We start from the raw sequence: 13,774 nt of genomic DNA on the forward strand, positions 1-13,774 counted from the left end.
ACCACCAAAAAGCTGTAAGTAGAGCTGCGGCTCAAGTGATAGAACACCACTAGCCTTGAATAAGATAGCTCAGGGACAGTGCCCAGAGCCAGAGTTCAAGTTCCAGTATCCATAAAAAGAAAGAAGAAAAGAAAGAAAGGAAGGAAAGGGGGGGAAGAGAGAGAGAGAGAAAGCGCAAATAGATTTGAATTGGATAGCAAGGAGCATTTGGCAAATGGTGAACAAAGTACACTTTATCCTTTGTGTGAGCACACACACGCACGTGCGTGCACACACACATGCAGACACGCAAAGAGGACTAAGGCATCATGCACACACACGAAGGTGGACACAAATACATGTGTGCATGTGTATGAAGTATGTGTGTGCAGAGAATACACGCAGCAGGTTGTCTCAGGCTCAACAGCGAGTACCCACAGTGTATTGTCCACACCACATAAGGATACAGCAGTGGCGTTGCCGCTGAACCCTGGGACACAGATACTTGCAAGCCTTTTTTAGTTTCAGAATGACTTGTAAAAATACCCTACTTCTTACCTACATTTCCAGTCATTAAGTATGAATTCTGGAAATCCATCATCCCCACTCCAACAACGTGTATAAAATCTTCAATCACCTGCATCAACTCGATTGAGCCTGGATAAATCTAGAAAAACAAACAGGAAAGAGTTAGATGGGATAGAAAGTTTATAAAGTGGGAAACAGAACTGGAATGAGAAGAACTCCACAGGATGAGGTCACGCATGAGCTTTGTTTTATCTGAGCAAGGTCTGCAGTGGGCAGCAGCTGCATTTTTCAAGTTCATAGTTGACAATGATACTTGGAGTCACCCACAAGAACCTGGGTGGGCACGCAGTGTTCATTAACCCTCTGCGAATCTAAGGACACAGAAAGTGTCTAGCAGATGGTGTGCTTGGGAATAGCGTGACTTTATTTCTGGTGGACTCCTCCTCCCACTCGCGCATAACATCACAGATCCTGAAATCAGGCCCTTGACACCTTTATTTTAGTATCCATCTGGGGACAGGGCCGGGTGCCAGAGGCTCACACCTGCAAGACTAGCTACTTGGGAGGCTGACATCTGAGGATCATGGTTTGAAGCCAGCCTGGGAAGAAAAGTCTGTGAGCCTCTTATCTCCAACTCACCACCAAAACATCAAAAGTGGAGCTGTGGCTTCAATAGTAGAGCACCAGCCTTGAGTGACCAAGGTGAGCAAGGTGGGAGGGCCTCAGTTCAGGCTGCAGTGCCGTCAGAGCAAAGAAAAATATGGGCGTCACAGGAAGAGGGAAAAAACAATGGCTACTGCTATTACAAAACTATCCACAAATATTAGATGTACTGCACAGTAAGGATCTTGAATCAGAAACATTTATTTCTAATAATTATGATCATCAAGAATGAGTAACACATTTAGGTCTGTATTCATAGTTTCAAGGTGGACAGTTTACACTGAGCATACAAAAAGCTAATCTACGGTGAGACGCAGCAGAACCTATAGAAGGATGGCTGCTGGGTGCCGTCACTGCCCCTGCTGCTGAGCGTGGCAGCAGGGGGTCTCAGAGCTCACCAGCTATCAGCTGTCTACCTGAATGATTAACCTCCTCCAGCCTCTGCTGCCTTAGGCAGAGCTCTGCCTGCAGGATCCCAGGGAGACTTCTTCACACCCCACCCTGTACTGCCCTGCCCCGCCCCGCCCTGCCCAAGTGCTGGCGCCACACTATACCAGGCCATGTGGTGGGTGACAGCTACCTGTAGTGTTCACAGCAGAGACCGCTTCAAAGGGCGTGTGGATTGCGTCCCGTGTAACCCGTAAAGCTTAAAAAGCTGCCTGTGCTAGGTAACTAGGTAGCAGAGCAAGAATTCTGTACACGTTGGGCTACAGCTGCTGTGGGTTCTAATCACAAGAGAGGATGTGCGTTAGAGAGCCGAGCTGCTCTGCGTTCCTGTCAGGAGGGGCAGAAGAAAGCAAGGCCACAGCTGAGACCAGGAGAGGAAGAGCCGCTGGGTAGAGCCGGCTGCAGGCATGGGCCAGGGTCTCCCAGGGCTTTGTGGCTAAGCTCATGGAAAAATCAGACCCTAGGCATCTGGAGGGGAGGGGTGAGTTGGGAGAGAAGGGGAACACCGTGGACTGTCCTGACACACCAAATTGCATAACTATGTACTTTGTAAGTAACATTCCCCTCTCCAAGTTTTGACACTGTCCACTGTGAGCTACTGGACACTTCAACAATGGGTGTTTCCCTTTAAAACTTGGGGTGAAGATAACCCAGGAAGAATTGGGAAATCAATCACATTTGTTTACTATGCTTTGATCTCTAAATTCTGGAAGGTCAGTGACCTCATTTCAAGAATGAAAATATGTGTCTTTTGGCCCTAAAGTTTCCTAATATTAATGTATGTGTCCTCTTTCTTTGTATGAATAGGTGTAATACACAAATAAAAAATAAGAATCGTGCCCAGCGCCGGTGTCTCATGTTGTGATCCTACTCTGGAAGCTAAGATTCAGAGGATCATAGTTTGGCAGAAAAATTCACCAGATTCCAACTCCAAAGTACTCAGCAAAGAGTCAGGATGGTGGTGTGACTCATGTGGTAGAGTGCAAGCCAGCAAGGCTCTGAATTCAAACCCTATTACTAGAAAAACAAAACAAGCTACAGTGGGTTTCTTCAATAGAACAATGAAATACAAAGAATATATGGCTGAGACCTTATTTGGTGTCAAAAACAGAGCTATGGAAAAGCATCTTTCTCAATTCAGGAGGACATGCTCATATGACAATGTTTTATATAAACATTTTGGTCCTTCATAACAAAGGCAGATGTTCTGAACTGGCTCTGTTTATTTAAAGATACATAGTTTGATTGCAAAAATAATTTCAACCAGTCAGTTTTCCAAATCCACAGTTAGCTCCATTTTATGTTTCAGACTTTCCTGCTCCAGCTGGTTTTGAAACACCACCCTTAGATCTCAGCCTCCTGAGTAGCTAGGATGACAGGCATGAGCCACTGATGCCACGTCTATTTATGGTATCCCCCCCTTCCCCCCCCGTTCCTGGGCCAGGGCACTGTCCTTCAGCCTCTTTGTGCTCAAGGCTGGTGCTCTACCTCTTGACTCACAGAGCCACTCCTTGCAGTTTACTGGTAATGTGAGTCTCATGGACTTTTCTCCCTGGGCTGGCTTTGAACCACGATCCTCAGATCAAACAGCTCCTGGCTGTTTGTGATAAATTTTAAGTATCTTCGCCTTTTGTTGATAAGTTTTTAACCAGTCCACCTTTTGTGAAATCACTTTTAGGAGCAGCCAGAGAATGTATCTTTTAAATAGTCATTTTTTAAAAGAAAAGCAATAAGGATTACTACTTCTAAAAAATTAGTTTTTCAATGAAAATAGAGCTAACCCCCAATCACTACTCTGGTGGATTGTGGATTCCAGTCTTAGCACCATTCTCTATTTGCTCAGAAAGCCCTATGTGGCAAACGCAGCCTGGTGTGCAACAGGAAGTCATACATTTCTTCTAAATTCGTCCATAATGCATGGTTTCCAGCAATCCAGAAAGTTGTGAGCAGCCCCCACAGCTGGCTCTTCTCATGGTGAGTGAGGGAGGTGTCAGGATGCAGCCCAGGCCCCATAAGCAGCTCAAACCAGCAGGAAAGGGCAGACCAGGGACTGAAACTGAGGCATAATTTTATTTCCTTTGCTACGGCCGGAAGAACATAGATTCTACCTGATGATGACAACTTTGTGTGTGTGCATCTGCATGTTTGTGTGTATGTGCACACACACACACACACACACACACACACACACACACATACACACACACCAGTACTAGAGCTTAAACTCAAGGACTAGACATTGTCCCTTAGCTTTTTCACTCAAAGCTGGTGCTCCCCCCACACCTTCAGCCATGCCTCACTTCCAGGATTTTGCTGGCTAATTGGAGAAGAGGGTTTTATGGGCTTGCTGGCCAGACTGGACATCCTCAGACCTCAGCCTCCTGACAGCTAGGGTTACAGGAATGAGGCACTGGTGCCTGGCTTCCACTGTGGGTTTATAAGCACTGCTGAGTACCCTTCCTGTGCAGATCTGTAACCCGCTGTCCTGAAGCTCGGGAGATGGTCTCCCGCCCGTGCGCCAGCCAGTGGCACCGAGGGCACTGCCAGGCCAGCGGAAACAGGGGTGCCACTGGCCAGGACTCCTCTGCTGCGCAAGCACGCACAGGGAAGGCAGAACTCAATCAATGCTCAGAACGCATGCTCCCAAGAAAACTCATTTTACAACTCTTGTCGCTAAATAAAGATGCACCTCTGTAGATACGACCCAGATTTTATAGGCTATCAAATCAGACACCAATGATTTTTGTCAGTAAAGACATATACTTTTGTTTTGATGGATGCTTTTGGGGTTTCTAATTTTCCCATTGTCTGTAGACAGGAAAGGAATGGGTTACGAAAGCATATGGTTATTATTATGCACACATCTGTTAAAGTTATAAATCGCTTAAACCTGCACAGTGCTTCCACGTGTATAAACACCATTCGTCTGGCAGAGCATTATAACAGATCATGTGTTTTCTCTGAAAGTATGATTTAATCATCTAAAATGATTTTGGGGTCGGTACTGGGGATTGAACTCAGGCCCTGCCCTCTTTCCTGGCTTTATGCTCAAAGCTGGTGCTCTATCACTTGAGCCATACTTCCATTTTCAGATTTTTTGCTGGCTAATTAGAGATAACATTTTCATAGACTGGCTTCCAACCACGAACCTCAGATCTCCCCTTCCTAGACAGCTAGGATTAAAGGCATGAGCCCTAGCACCCAGCCTCTAGGTGACTTTTCAAATCCTTTCATCTGCTGAGCATAGCAGGTCATTAATGTCTCCATGCATGTCTTGCACTGAATTCAACTGTGCTTATTGTAAACTTTCAAAACCCCCACCTTACCTGCTGTGCATCTTCCCATTTTTCCTTGTTTTCTTCATCTAGAAGGTTGCTAACTATTTGAAAGAAGTTCTGTAAATTAAATTAGATAAAGTAGTTTAGTATTGCAGGCAAGAATATACTTTCTGACAACCCCCATTTGGAATGAGTATGTGGTAATGCCATAAGAACATTGTAGTATTCCCTTACAATCTCAACATACTCTAGGCCTCTGTAGTGCCCTTTGCTGTACATCATTCTAGAATTCCTGCACAGCTTTATATCTTCATCCACTCTGGGAGCAATGATGGGAAATCTTTTCTTTACTATCATTTGTCCTATTACAATCTCTATATGCAAAGCAGTAGACAACTGTATAGTAACTCCTCACAAACGTGTTTTATTCTTTCTGTAAGGAGAGTTGACTGTGTTTGTCCTGTCGCTGGTTTTCCTGTCCACTTAACGCCATGATTGCTATGACTTTCATGATTGTTTCAAAGACCATTACAGAGAGCCCTGGACTCTGGGCAAAGCTGAGGAGCCAACAGCTCCTTTGGACGGAGGGAGCTCTTCTCTTTCTTTCTACTCTACTTTTAGTTTTGCAGAAGGTATTGAGAATGTTCGATAAAAATGTGCTTTATCAAAGCTGTTTTTAATGATGTTACTGGAGAATGTGCTCTTTCCGGATGATGCTTGGGAAACCAAAAAATATATCACAATGGAAAGAAAGAGAGACACGGAGAAGGAAGGGAGGGAGGGAAGGATAAAGGGAGGAAGGGAAGAAGGGAAGTTTCTGGGAAAAAAGCACATTAGCACATGCGAGATGCTTAATAAACTTATTCTCTCTCTTTCTTACACACACACACACACACACACACACACACACACACACACACACACACACACACACACACACACACACACAGAACACAGAGAGCATGCCTGGGATTTAAACTCAGAGCCTCACGCTTGCTAAGCAGATGTTCTACTACTTTGAGCCACAACTGTTTCTAGCTTCTTGCTGGCTCATTGGAGACAAAAGTCTGAAGGACTTTCTTGCCTGAACTGGCTCTGAACTGCAGTCCTCCTATCTCAGCTTCCTGCGCTGCTAGGATCACAGGTGTGAGCAGCCAGTGTCCTGCTGGCACCACGGACTGCAGAGATGGAGTCTGCTCAGTGGCGAGTGGCATCTGTCCTTGGTCTCCAGCCTTTCTTCCTGTGTGGAGGTAACTCAGGAGCAAGGCTTCCTGCTCTCACGCCAGCTCAGGGCAGCTCCCCTGAGGTGGAAATGGTCACTTTCAGTCTCATCTCTCCCTCTCCTTCTCACTTTTCAAAACTGGGTTTTGTTCTAATTCCAAGTAAGTTCACCTGAGTGTCGTTTCACAAAATCAAAGCTGCTTCATTTTCTTGGATCTTGTGATCTGGAAGACTCTGGCATCTAAATTTAATTGCCCTATTTTAATAGTCCCCAGCAATCACATGATAAAAACATGTTTGGAGCTATAACCTCTAAAAGTTTCAGAGTCTTTGGTGCAGCTCTTTTGAAAAACAAAAACAAACAAAAAAGACAACAAGTCTTTCTTTTAAACGCGTTTTCTACTTGTTTAACTTTGTGGCACTAACAGCCCTCTTTCCACTTGGAATGCCTTGCTTGGAGTGTTTCCATCTTGAGGGCCTTGTCCAGCATTCTGTTACTCTGCCTGTAGGCAGAGGACTGACTTCCAGGTCGGGCTTCCCAGTTGCCCCTGGCCAGTTGGCTTAGCGGGGGATGTGCTGTCATGGGCCGGTGTGGCTCTGCCTCTGGGGCTCTGTGGGGATAACTGTGGGGAAACAGAGTCATCCTATCCCTCCTGCACATGAATGCCTGCCCCTAGCAGATCCTAACACAGGCCCAGATTAAAGAACTGAGCTGGGAGGAAGGAGGCCGGGAACAACTCAAAACCCAGTCCTGAGAAGAAGGGGAGACACTCAACCTTCCAGAAACTAGGTGAGTACACAAACAACAAGAAAATACCAACAGCCAACTGAACTGCTAAGGAAGGAGATGCGGGAGATGAGAGTGATTCCACACAGAGATGGAAGGCAGGGAGAGCCCATGACCCTGATGCAGCACACGGCCAGGAGCCTGGGCAATGGGAGGAAGGACTCAGAGCACGGTGAGGACCAGAAGAGCTGGGCCAGTCAAGGAAGTGAGAAGCGCTCTGCAGTTGGCAAGGGGCAAGCAAGAACTGTGTACTCAGTGGAAAGATCCAATCTCTGTCTAGCAGAATGAGGGAGAAAAAAATAAGAGCTGAAAGTCTGATGAGTGCACACAAAACTCCCAGCAGACCAGACCAGAGATGTAGTGTTAAAACAGGGGCGGTGCAAAATAAGCAAATAATATTGAAAGCAGCAAAATTAGAGGGAACTCACTTAGAATGGAAAGAGCAATGGAATATCTGCAGATTGCTCAATGGAAGCTCTCAGTGCATGAAGAGTCTGGAAAGATAGAAGTCTAACTCTGAAGGATAATCCATGTCCACTCAGACCAGTTTACCCTGAGAGGCTCTCACAGAGAAACAAACACATGATTTTACATCTAAAAGACTGGAGGCTGCACCCCAACCTCACTGGGTCTGAAGAGTAACTGACAAGGGAACAGCATGCAAAATCAACACACAAAGCCAGAAGCTTTTCTCTACACCAACAATGCACAAGCAGAGAGGAAAACCAGGAAAGCAATTCCATTTGCAATAGACTCAAAAAAATAAAATATTTAGGGATAAATCTGACCAGGGAGGCAAAAGCTCTCTATAGTGAGAAGTATAAAAACCCAAAGAAGGAAATCAAAGATGATGTCAGGAAATGAAAAGGCCTCTGTGCTGGTGGATAGGTAGAATGATCTCTCAAGACTAGCTGTCCTGCCAGAGGCCCGCTACAACTTCAATGTACCCCATCAAATTCCCAGTGCTATTCTTCACAGAGAAAACAATCCAAAAACAATCCAAAAATTCATATGAAACCACAAGAGACCTGCAATAGCCAAAGCAATTCCAAGCAAAAACCAAAAACCTAACCAAAACAAAAACAAAAACAATTCTGGAGGCATCACAATCCCAGACCTCAAATTTTACTATAGAACTATCATAACAAAAACAGCTTGGGACTGACATATAAACAGGTATGAAGATAAAATGAAATGGACCAGAAGATTGATAAACAAACCCATCTATATACAGCCCTCTGATATTTGACAAGGGAGCCAAATATATATTTGGGTTTCTTAAATAGGAAAACTGGTCTTCACATGTAGAAGAGCAAACCAGACCCCTGTCTGTGGCCTCACACTGATGTCAGCTCAGACTGGACCAAAGACCTCAGGTCAGACCTGAAACCCTGCAGTTATGGCAGGAAGGAACAGAAGAAGCTAGAACCCACTGTCACGGGCAGGAGCCTTCTGAGTAGAGTTCCCAGGACTCAGCACACAGAAGAGAGAAGAAGTGGAATTATATCAGAATAGAAAGTTCCTTCACATCCAATGACAAAGTTATGAACTGAAAAGGCAGCCTTCAGAATGGAAGTCTTCACCAGCTACATATCAGATGAGGGCCTCATATCCAGAATATAAAAGGAGCTCAAGAAACTAACCCTCCTGAAATGGATGGAGCTGGAACAAATCATGTTAAACGAGGCAAGCCAAGTTCAGAGAAAGAAAGGGTACGCGTTTTCTCCAACAGGCAGAAGTTAGATCTAAAATACACTGAAATGTGGTAAATTACACAGGGTTCTAGAGACTCACACACAGTGAGGCCAAATGAGGAAACACAAAGCAATGCCCATGTGCCTCTTTATGTTTATGTAAAATATTATATGCATATATTGAAACAAATTCAAAGACATGAAACATGAAAGAGAGCCTTATTAAACTTTGTGTTTGATAGTTTTGTGTCTTTTGTTTATGTATGGTTTATTTGTGTCTCTGAGGGGGAGGAGAGGCACAAAACTCAAGGGGAAAGGGGTGAGGAACACAGCCGTGGTGCTCACTGGACACTGTGATGAAGGTGAGCTGCACAACTTGTGGGGGGGAGACGGGATGGAGGGGCTGGGAGAGAGCGAGGGAAGGGGAGAGAATATACAAAGGGAAATGTCCTCATTACCTGACTTCTGTAAGTGCCTTCCCTCTGTGATCACCTTTATATTAACAAGTAAATTAAAAAGAAACTAACCCTCTTAAAAATTAATAACACATTAGTAATGGGCAAAGTGGCTAAACAGAGACTTCTCAGGAGGAGGAAGGACAAATGAGGAAATGCTTAACATCCTTGGCCATAAAGGAAATGTAAATCTAAACAACATTGAGATTCCATTTCACCGCAATAACAATAAATGCCGGCAGGGATGTGGGGAAAAGGAGCCTGTTAAACTGTTAGTGGGAATGGAAACAGTGCATCCATTCTGGAAGGCAGTCTGGAGACTCCTCAGAAGACAGACCTGGGACTGACAGTGATCCTGGGATCAAATCAGAGCAGTACACGCCAGGACACCGTAAGACACCTGCACGCCCATGCTCACTGCTGCACTATCCACAACAGCCAAGAGCTGCAAACAGCCAGATGCCCCACAACAGATGAGTGAACCAAGAAAATGTGGTGCATGTACACCATGGAATTTTACTTATCCACCAGAAAGAATAATACTATGACATTTGCAACACAATGATGGACCTAGAAAAATTACATAATGTGAAGTCAGGCTCAGAGTGACAAATGGCACATGTTTTCCTCATATGTGGGGAGTTGGATCTAAAATCTGCACAGACATATTTACACATGCAGCATTATACCCATATCCACACATGCACAGTCACCAAGTGGCAGTATGTTTGTGGGGAGAGTCCAATGGGGAAGCCTCACTCCTCTGAACCACAAACCACTCCACAAAATGAAGATCAGGAAGCTGAGACATGTTGGGGGCGGGCAGCTACGAGGGGGAGTGGGCATGCGTGGAGGGAGGAGCAAGCAAATGCAGTCATTGTATTCAGTGTATGCTATGTAAAAACTGACCTAAGGAAGTTCCAGAAGTACTACTAAGTGGGCATGGTAGCACATACCTGAAATATAGCCTTCAGGAGGCAGGAAGGTTTGTGAGTTCAGGGCCAGCCTAAGCTATGCAGTATTTCATGCTGGCCAGAGCTGTGTAGTAAGACCTTGTCTCAAAAAAGAATCAAAGCAAGGTGCAAGAGGAGGTGGGAGAACCCTCCTACACTGGGGGTGAGGATGTGAACCAGTGCAACCACTATGCAAATCGGTATGGAGCTTCCTCAAAAGACTGGAAATGGATGCCCCAGAAGTTCTTCTCAGCACTATTGATATGGATACATATGACTATACATACATATCATGAATATATAAAGATTCCAACATATGGTATGAACATACCACAGAGCCAGAGGTGACCAAATCAATGTACCAGAAATGCACAACTAGGTTTACTACCTCATTGTTTACAATAGCCACATGATGGAATAGCAGAGGTGCCCAGCAACAGAATGGTGTGTACTGGTGTGTGTGTGTGTGTGTGTGTGTGTGTGTGTGTGTGGTGTGTGTGTGTGTGTACACACATGCATGTGCATGACTATAGATGGATGGACACAGAATATGAATCTAACTAAGGAAATTCTTAGTTGAACACAGGGAAGGAAGAAGGAAAAACAGTATTAGAGAGTAAACAATTTTGAACCACATTTTAAAAGAGGGTGAATATTGCCAAAATAGATTGCTTCCAACTCTGGAAATTAAACAGACAAACTTGCTGGGGCTGTTTTGGGAAGAAGGAAGGAGGGGGGGAGAGCAAAAGAGGGGTGAGATGGGGACCTGGTACAGACACGGAAATGCAGTGGTGAAATCACCCTGTGTGTGACGAATGTCAGCTGACAACAGAGCACAATCCAAAAATAAGTGTATACCTACTGCCTTCTCTGTGTCTGGCACTTCTGTGAGTCCTGGAGCAGGCAAGTTGAATGAGGTCCTGTCCTGACATCACTGAACCCACACTCCCAGTCTAGCAAACAGGAAGGATTTGAAAGGATGATGCCAGGAATGAAGTACTGCCTACCATATGCACAGCTCTGGTATATAGAGAGAAACAGGGAGAGGGAGAACCTTTATATTAGATAGTAAGCAAAAATCTTCATGAGCAGGTAGCTGAGCAAGGGAGCTCACCTCAGGGCTAATGGCAAAGAAGATGTGTGAGGTACCCGGTTAAAGGGCAGTCAGGGTAGGTTTGAGAAGACAATGCAGAGGACATTTTCTTGGGTGGAGGAACAAGAATCTCCTACAGAATATAAAGACAGTCAGGAGCCAGATAAAGGGGAACTACATTCTACAGAGATTGCAGGACAAGTTTAGTTTAAAAAAAAAAAAGAAATTCGAGCGTTAGCTGCTGAGAGAAAAATAAAGCCCAGATGGTAAGTGAAAACAGAGATGTCAAAAAGGGTTGTAGTTACTGGGGTCGAGGTGTGGTCATGTGTTTATGTAAATAAGAGGACTGGCGGATGGATGGCACCGACAGAAAGGAGAGACCAGACCTGCCGGGCGGACTCAGGGTGAGGATGCATTTGGCCTGCATGTGGGGAAGAAAGCTGAGCTCGGTTTTGTTCAAATTTTTGATGAAGTGTCTGCGGTGTAAGAGAAGAGGCTTGGGACACAGGCAGAACTACAGCTCTGATGGAAAAAAAAAAAGGAGAGGTAATGAATTGTAGTTGAAAACAAGAGCCTTTTGGCAAAAAGGAGACAGTTACCAAGAATACTCAAATAGGTAAAGTCAAGGTAAAAACACTGAAGATAACCTTGATAAGAAAAGAAGCAAATGAGAGACAAAGAGGAAGAAAGCAAGAGCCCTGTGAGATGGAAATTTCAAATTTCAGAAGGAAGAGGCTCACTGTTGGGGTTAATTCAAAAGCAGAGACCACTCCTTCCTCCAGGAGACCCCCAAAGCCAGGTCGAGATACAGCCCAGCAGCCTCTGCTTTATGAAGAACAAGCTAGCCTGGTGGCCTGCAGCTGAGGACAGATGGCTGAGACCCAGAGCCAGAGCATGCCTCATGGTGATGAACCTTGCCTGGGCTAGAAGCCGCCTTCTGTGAAGAAAGGGTCTAGAAGGGAGCCTGCAGTCCAATCACATACACATCTTGAATTTGTTCTATCGCTCTCAAAAATAAACTATGTTTGCAACAGGCAGAGTAACTGAGGATGGGCCAGGACGAGGATTCTTGTCCATGATCGGGCTTTTCTGTACACAAAGGGCATGACCCCCATCCCCCCAAGACGCAGCCACTGGCAATTTCAAACTACCAAGGCCACAAAGAGGCGGGTGGCCATCCGGGATGACCCAGCTGGGGCATGGGTCAGGACGCATGGAGCCCATCACTCAGAGAGGAGACTGGGGCCTGGAGAAGCCTGGGGGGGGGGGCTCGGGTGGGCCTCTCTCTGGAGGGCCCTGGTGTGAGGTCAGTGGCAGGATCTATGCAGGCCACCTACCGGGCTGGAGGAGGGGTGAGAGCCCAGAATAGGCACTAGTTTAGGAGAAAATAGCATCTCCGATGACTCCCTTTGTTTTCCTTTTCTCTTCTTTTCACCAATAACCTCACAGAAGCTCTGACTCACTTTGAAATGGCCCTTGTGCGATGCCAGGTGGCAGCATGTGGCCCCGCTGGGCGGGCGGCTGACCTGCGCGGGGTATGCGCAGCTGGCACAACGGGTGATCTTTAGATGGGGTGGCGACACCCTGAGTCTGCTCTGGTGGGGTGGGTGTGTGAGGCTATGGGAGAAGAGGTGCCAGGCCCCGTGCTTTGTGGGGTGCTCAGAACTCTTCCAGTCTTCATTGAACACTAAGAGTCATTCTAAGACGATTCTTCTGGAAGCCCGCGGCTCAGCCCAGCAAGGTGAGCACCTAATCCAGATGGGTGCTGATGTCTAGGAACCAAGTAAACATTTGCACCTCCCTCCATCCCAGCCAGGGCTGGGCAGACCTGGGTGGAGCATGGGAGGAGACACACCAGACAGCAGCAGCTCAGCCACCTGTGCTACCCAATGCCTCAGTGAAGGGAATTATTACAGCTGCACACCGTTCTCTGTCTAGGCACAACGTGTCCTCACCCCTCAAAAAAATCTGTAAGCTGAAGCATGTGTGAGAGAGGGTGCGTGTGTGTACACTCTACCACTAAGAAACAGCTTCATCCTGGCTTTCTGGTGGTTAACTGGAGCTAAGAGGCTCAACCAGACATTTCTACCTGGCTGACTTTGAACCAGGATTCTTGGCTCTGAGTCCTGAGTAGCTAAGATTGCAGGTGTGAGACACTGACTCACATTCTGCTTCTGTGGGCATAGACCTACCCTCTAGCTGCGGTCTAGGCGGTCAGAGGGGGGCAGAAAGATGGTGGGGGGGAAGGAGACTCATTGGCTCACTGAGACACTTGTGTCCCATTTAATAGGATGATGTTGATGGGGAAGACTGGGAAAGCATCTGCCAGATGTTACTGTTTAATGAAATTAAAAGCAAATCTGTCTACCTACTATCAACACTAAAAGGTTTTAAAATAGTTTCTTCATTTGATAAGGAAAAGGTTTTTATTTTTCAGGTATTTAAAGTATATAGATTATATGTTTTAATTATTCCCCTTTTCTTAACCAAATTATTGCTCGTAAATCATAAAAAACCTCATCCTAAAAGCCTAAAATAGAGGTGACTGGTGTGAATACAATGTTCTTTTGTAGTAAGATAAATGATTTGGGGAATTCTTAACTTCAGAGTTATGTTGATTTCTGAAGCTGATTTCTGAAGTTGACAAGCAACGTATGTTAAAGTAAAAGTTTTAAA

General features: G+C 45.5%; 1 protein-coding gene across 1 annotated transcript in view; it reads right to left on the reverse strand.

The window, feature by feature from the left end:
• Window positions 1–13,774, reverse strand: part of Adgrb3 (adhesion G protein-coupled receptor B3) — a 541,106-nt gene that overhangs the window by 297,991 nt on the left and 229,341 nt on the right. The window contains exons 11-12 of the mRNA XM_042668573.1: window positions 4,944–5,012; window positions 538–646 (exon numbers count right to left, since the gene is read on the reverse strand). Of these exons, the coding sequence (XP_042524507.1) occupies window positions 538–646; window positions 4,944–5,012 (178 nt within the window). The remainder of the gene's footprint in view (window positions 1–537; window positions 647–4,943; window positions 5,013–13,774) is intronic.

The sequence above is a fragment of the Dipodomys spectabilis genome, unplaced genomic scaffold (genome assembly GCF_019054845.1).
Source record: "Dipodomys spectabilis isolate Male_0828 unplaced genomic scaffold, ASM1905484v1 ptg000457l, whole genome shotgun sequence".
Classification (NCBI taxonomy): domain Eukaryota; kingdom Metazoa; phylum Chordata; class Mammalia; order Rodentia; family Heteromyidae; genus Dipodomys; species Dipodomys spectabilis.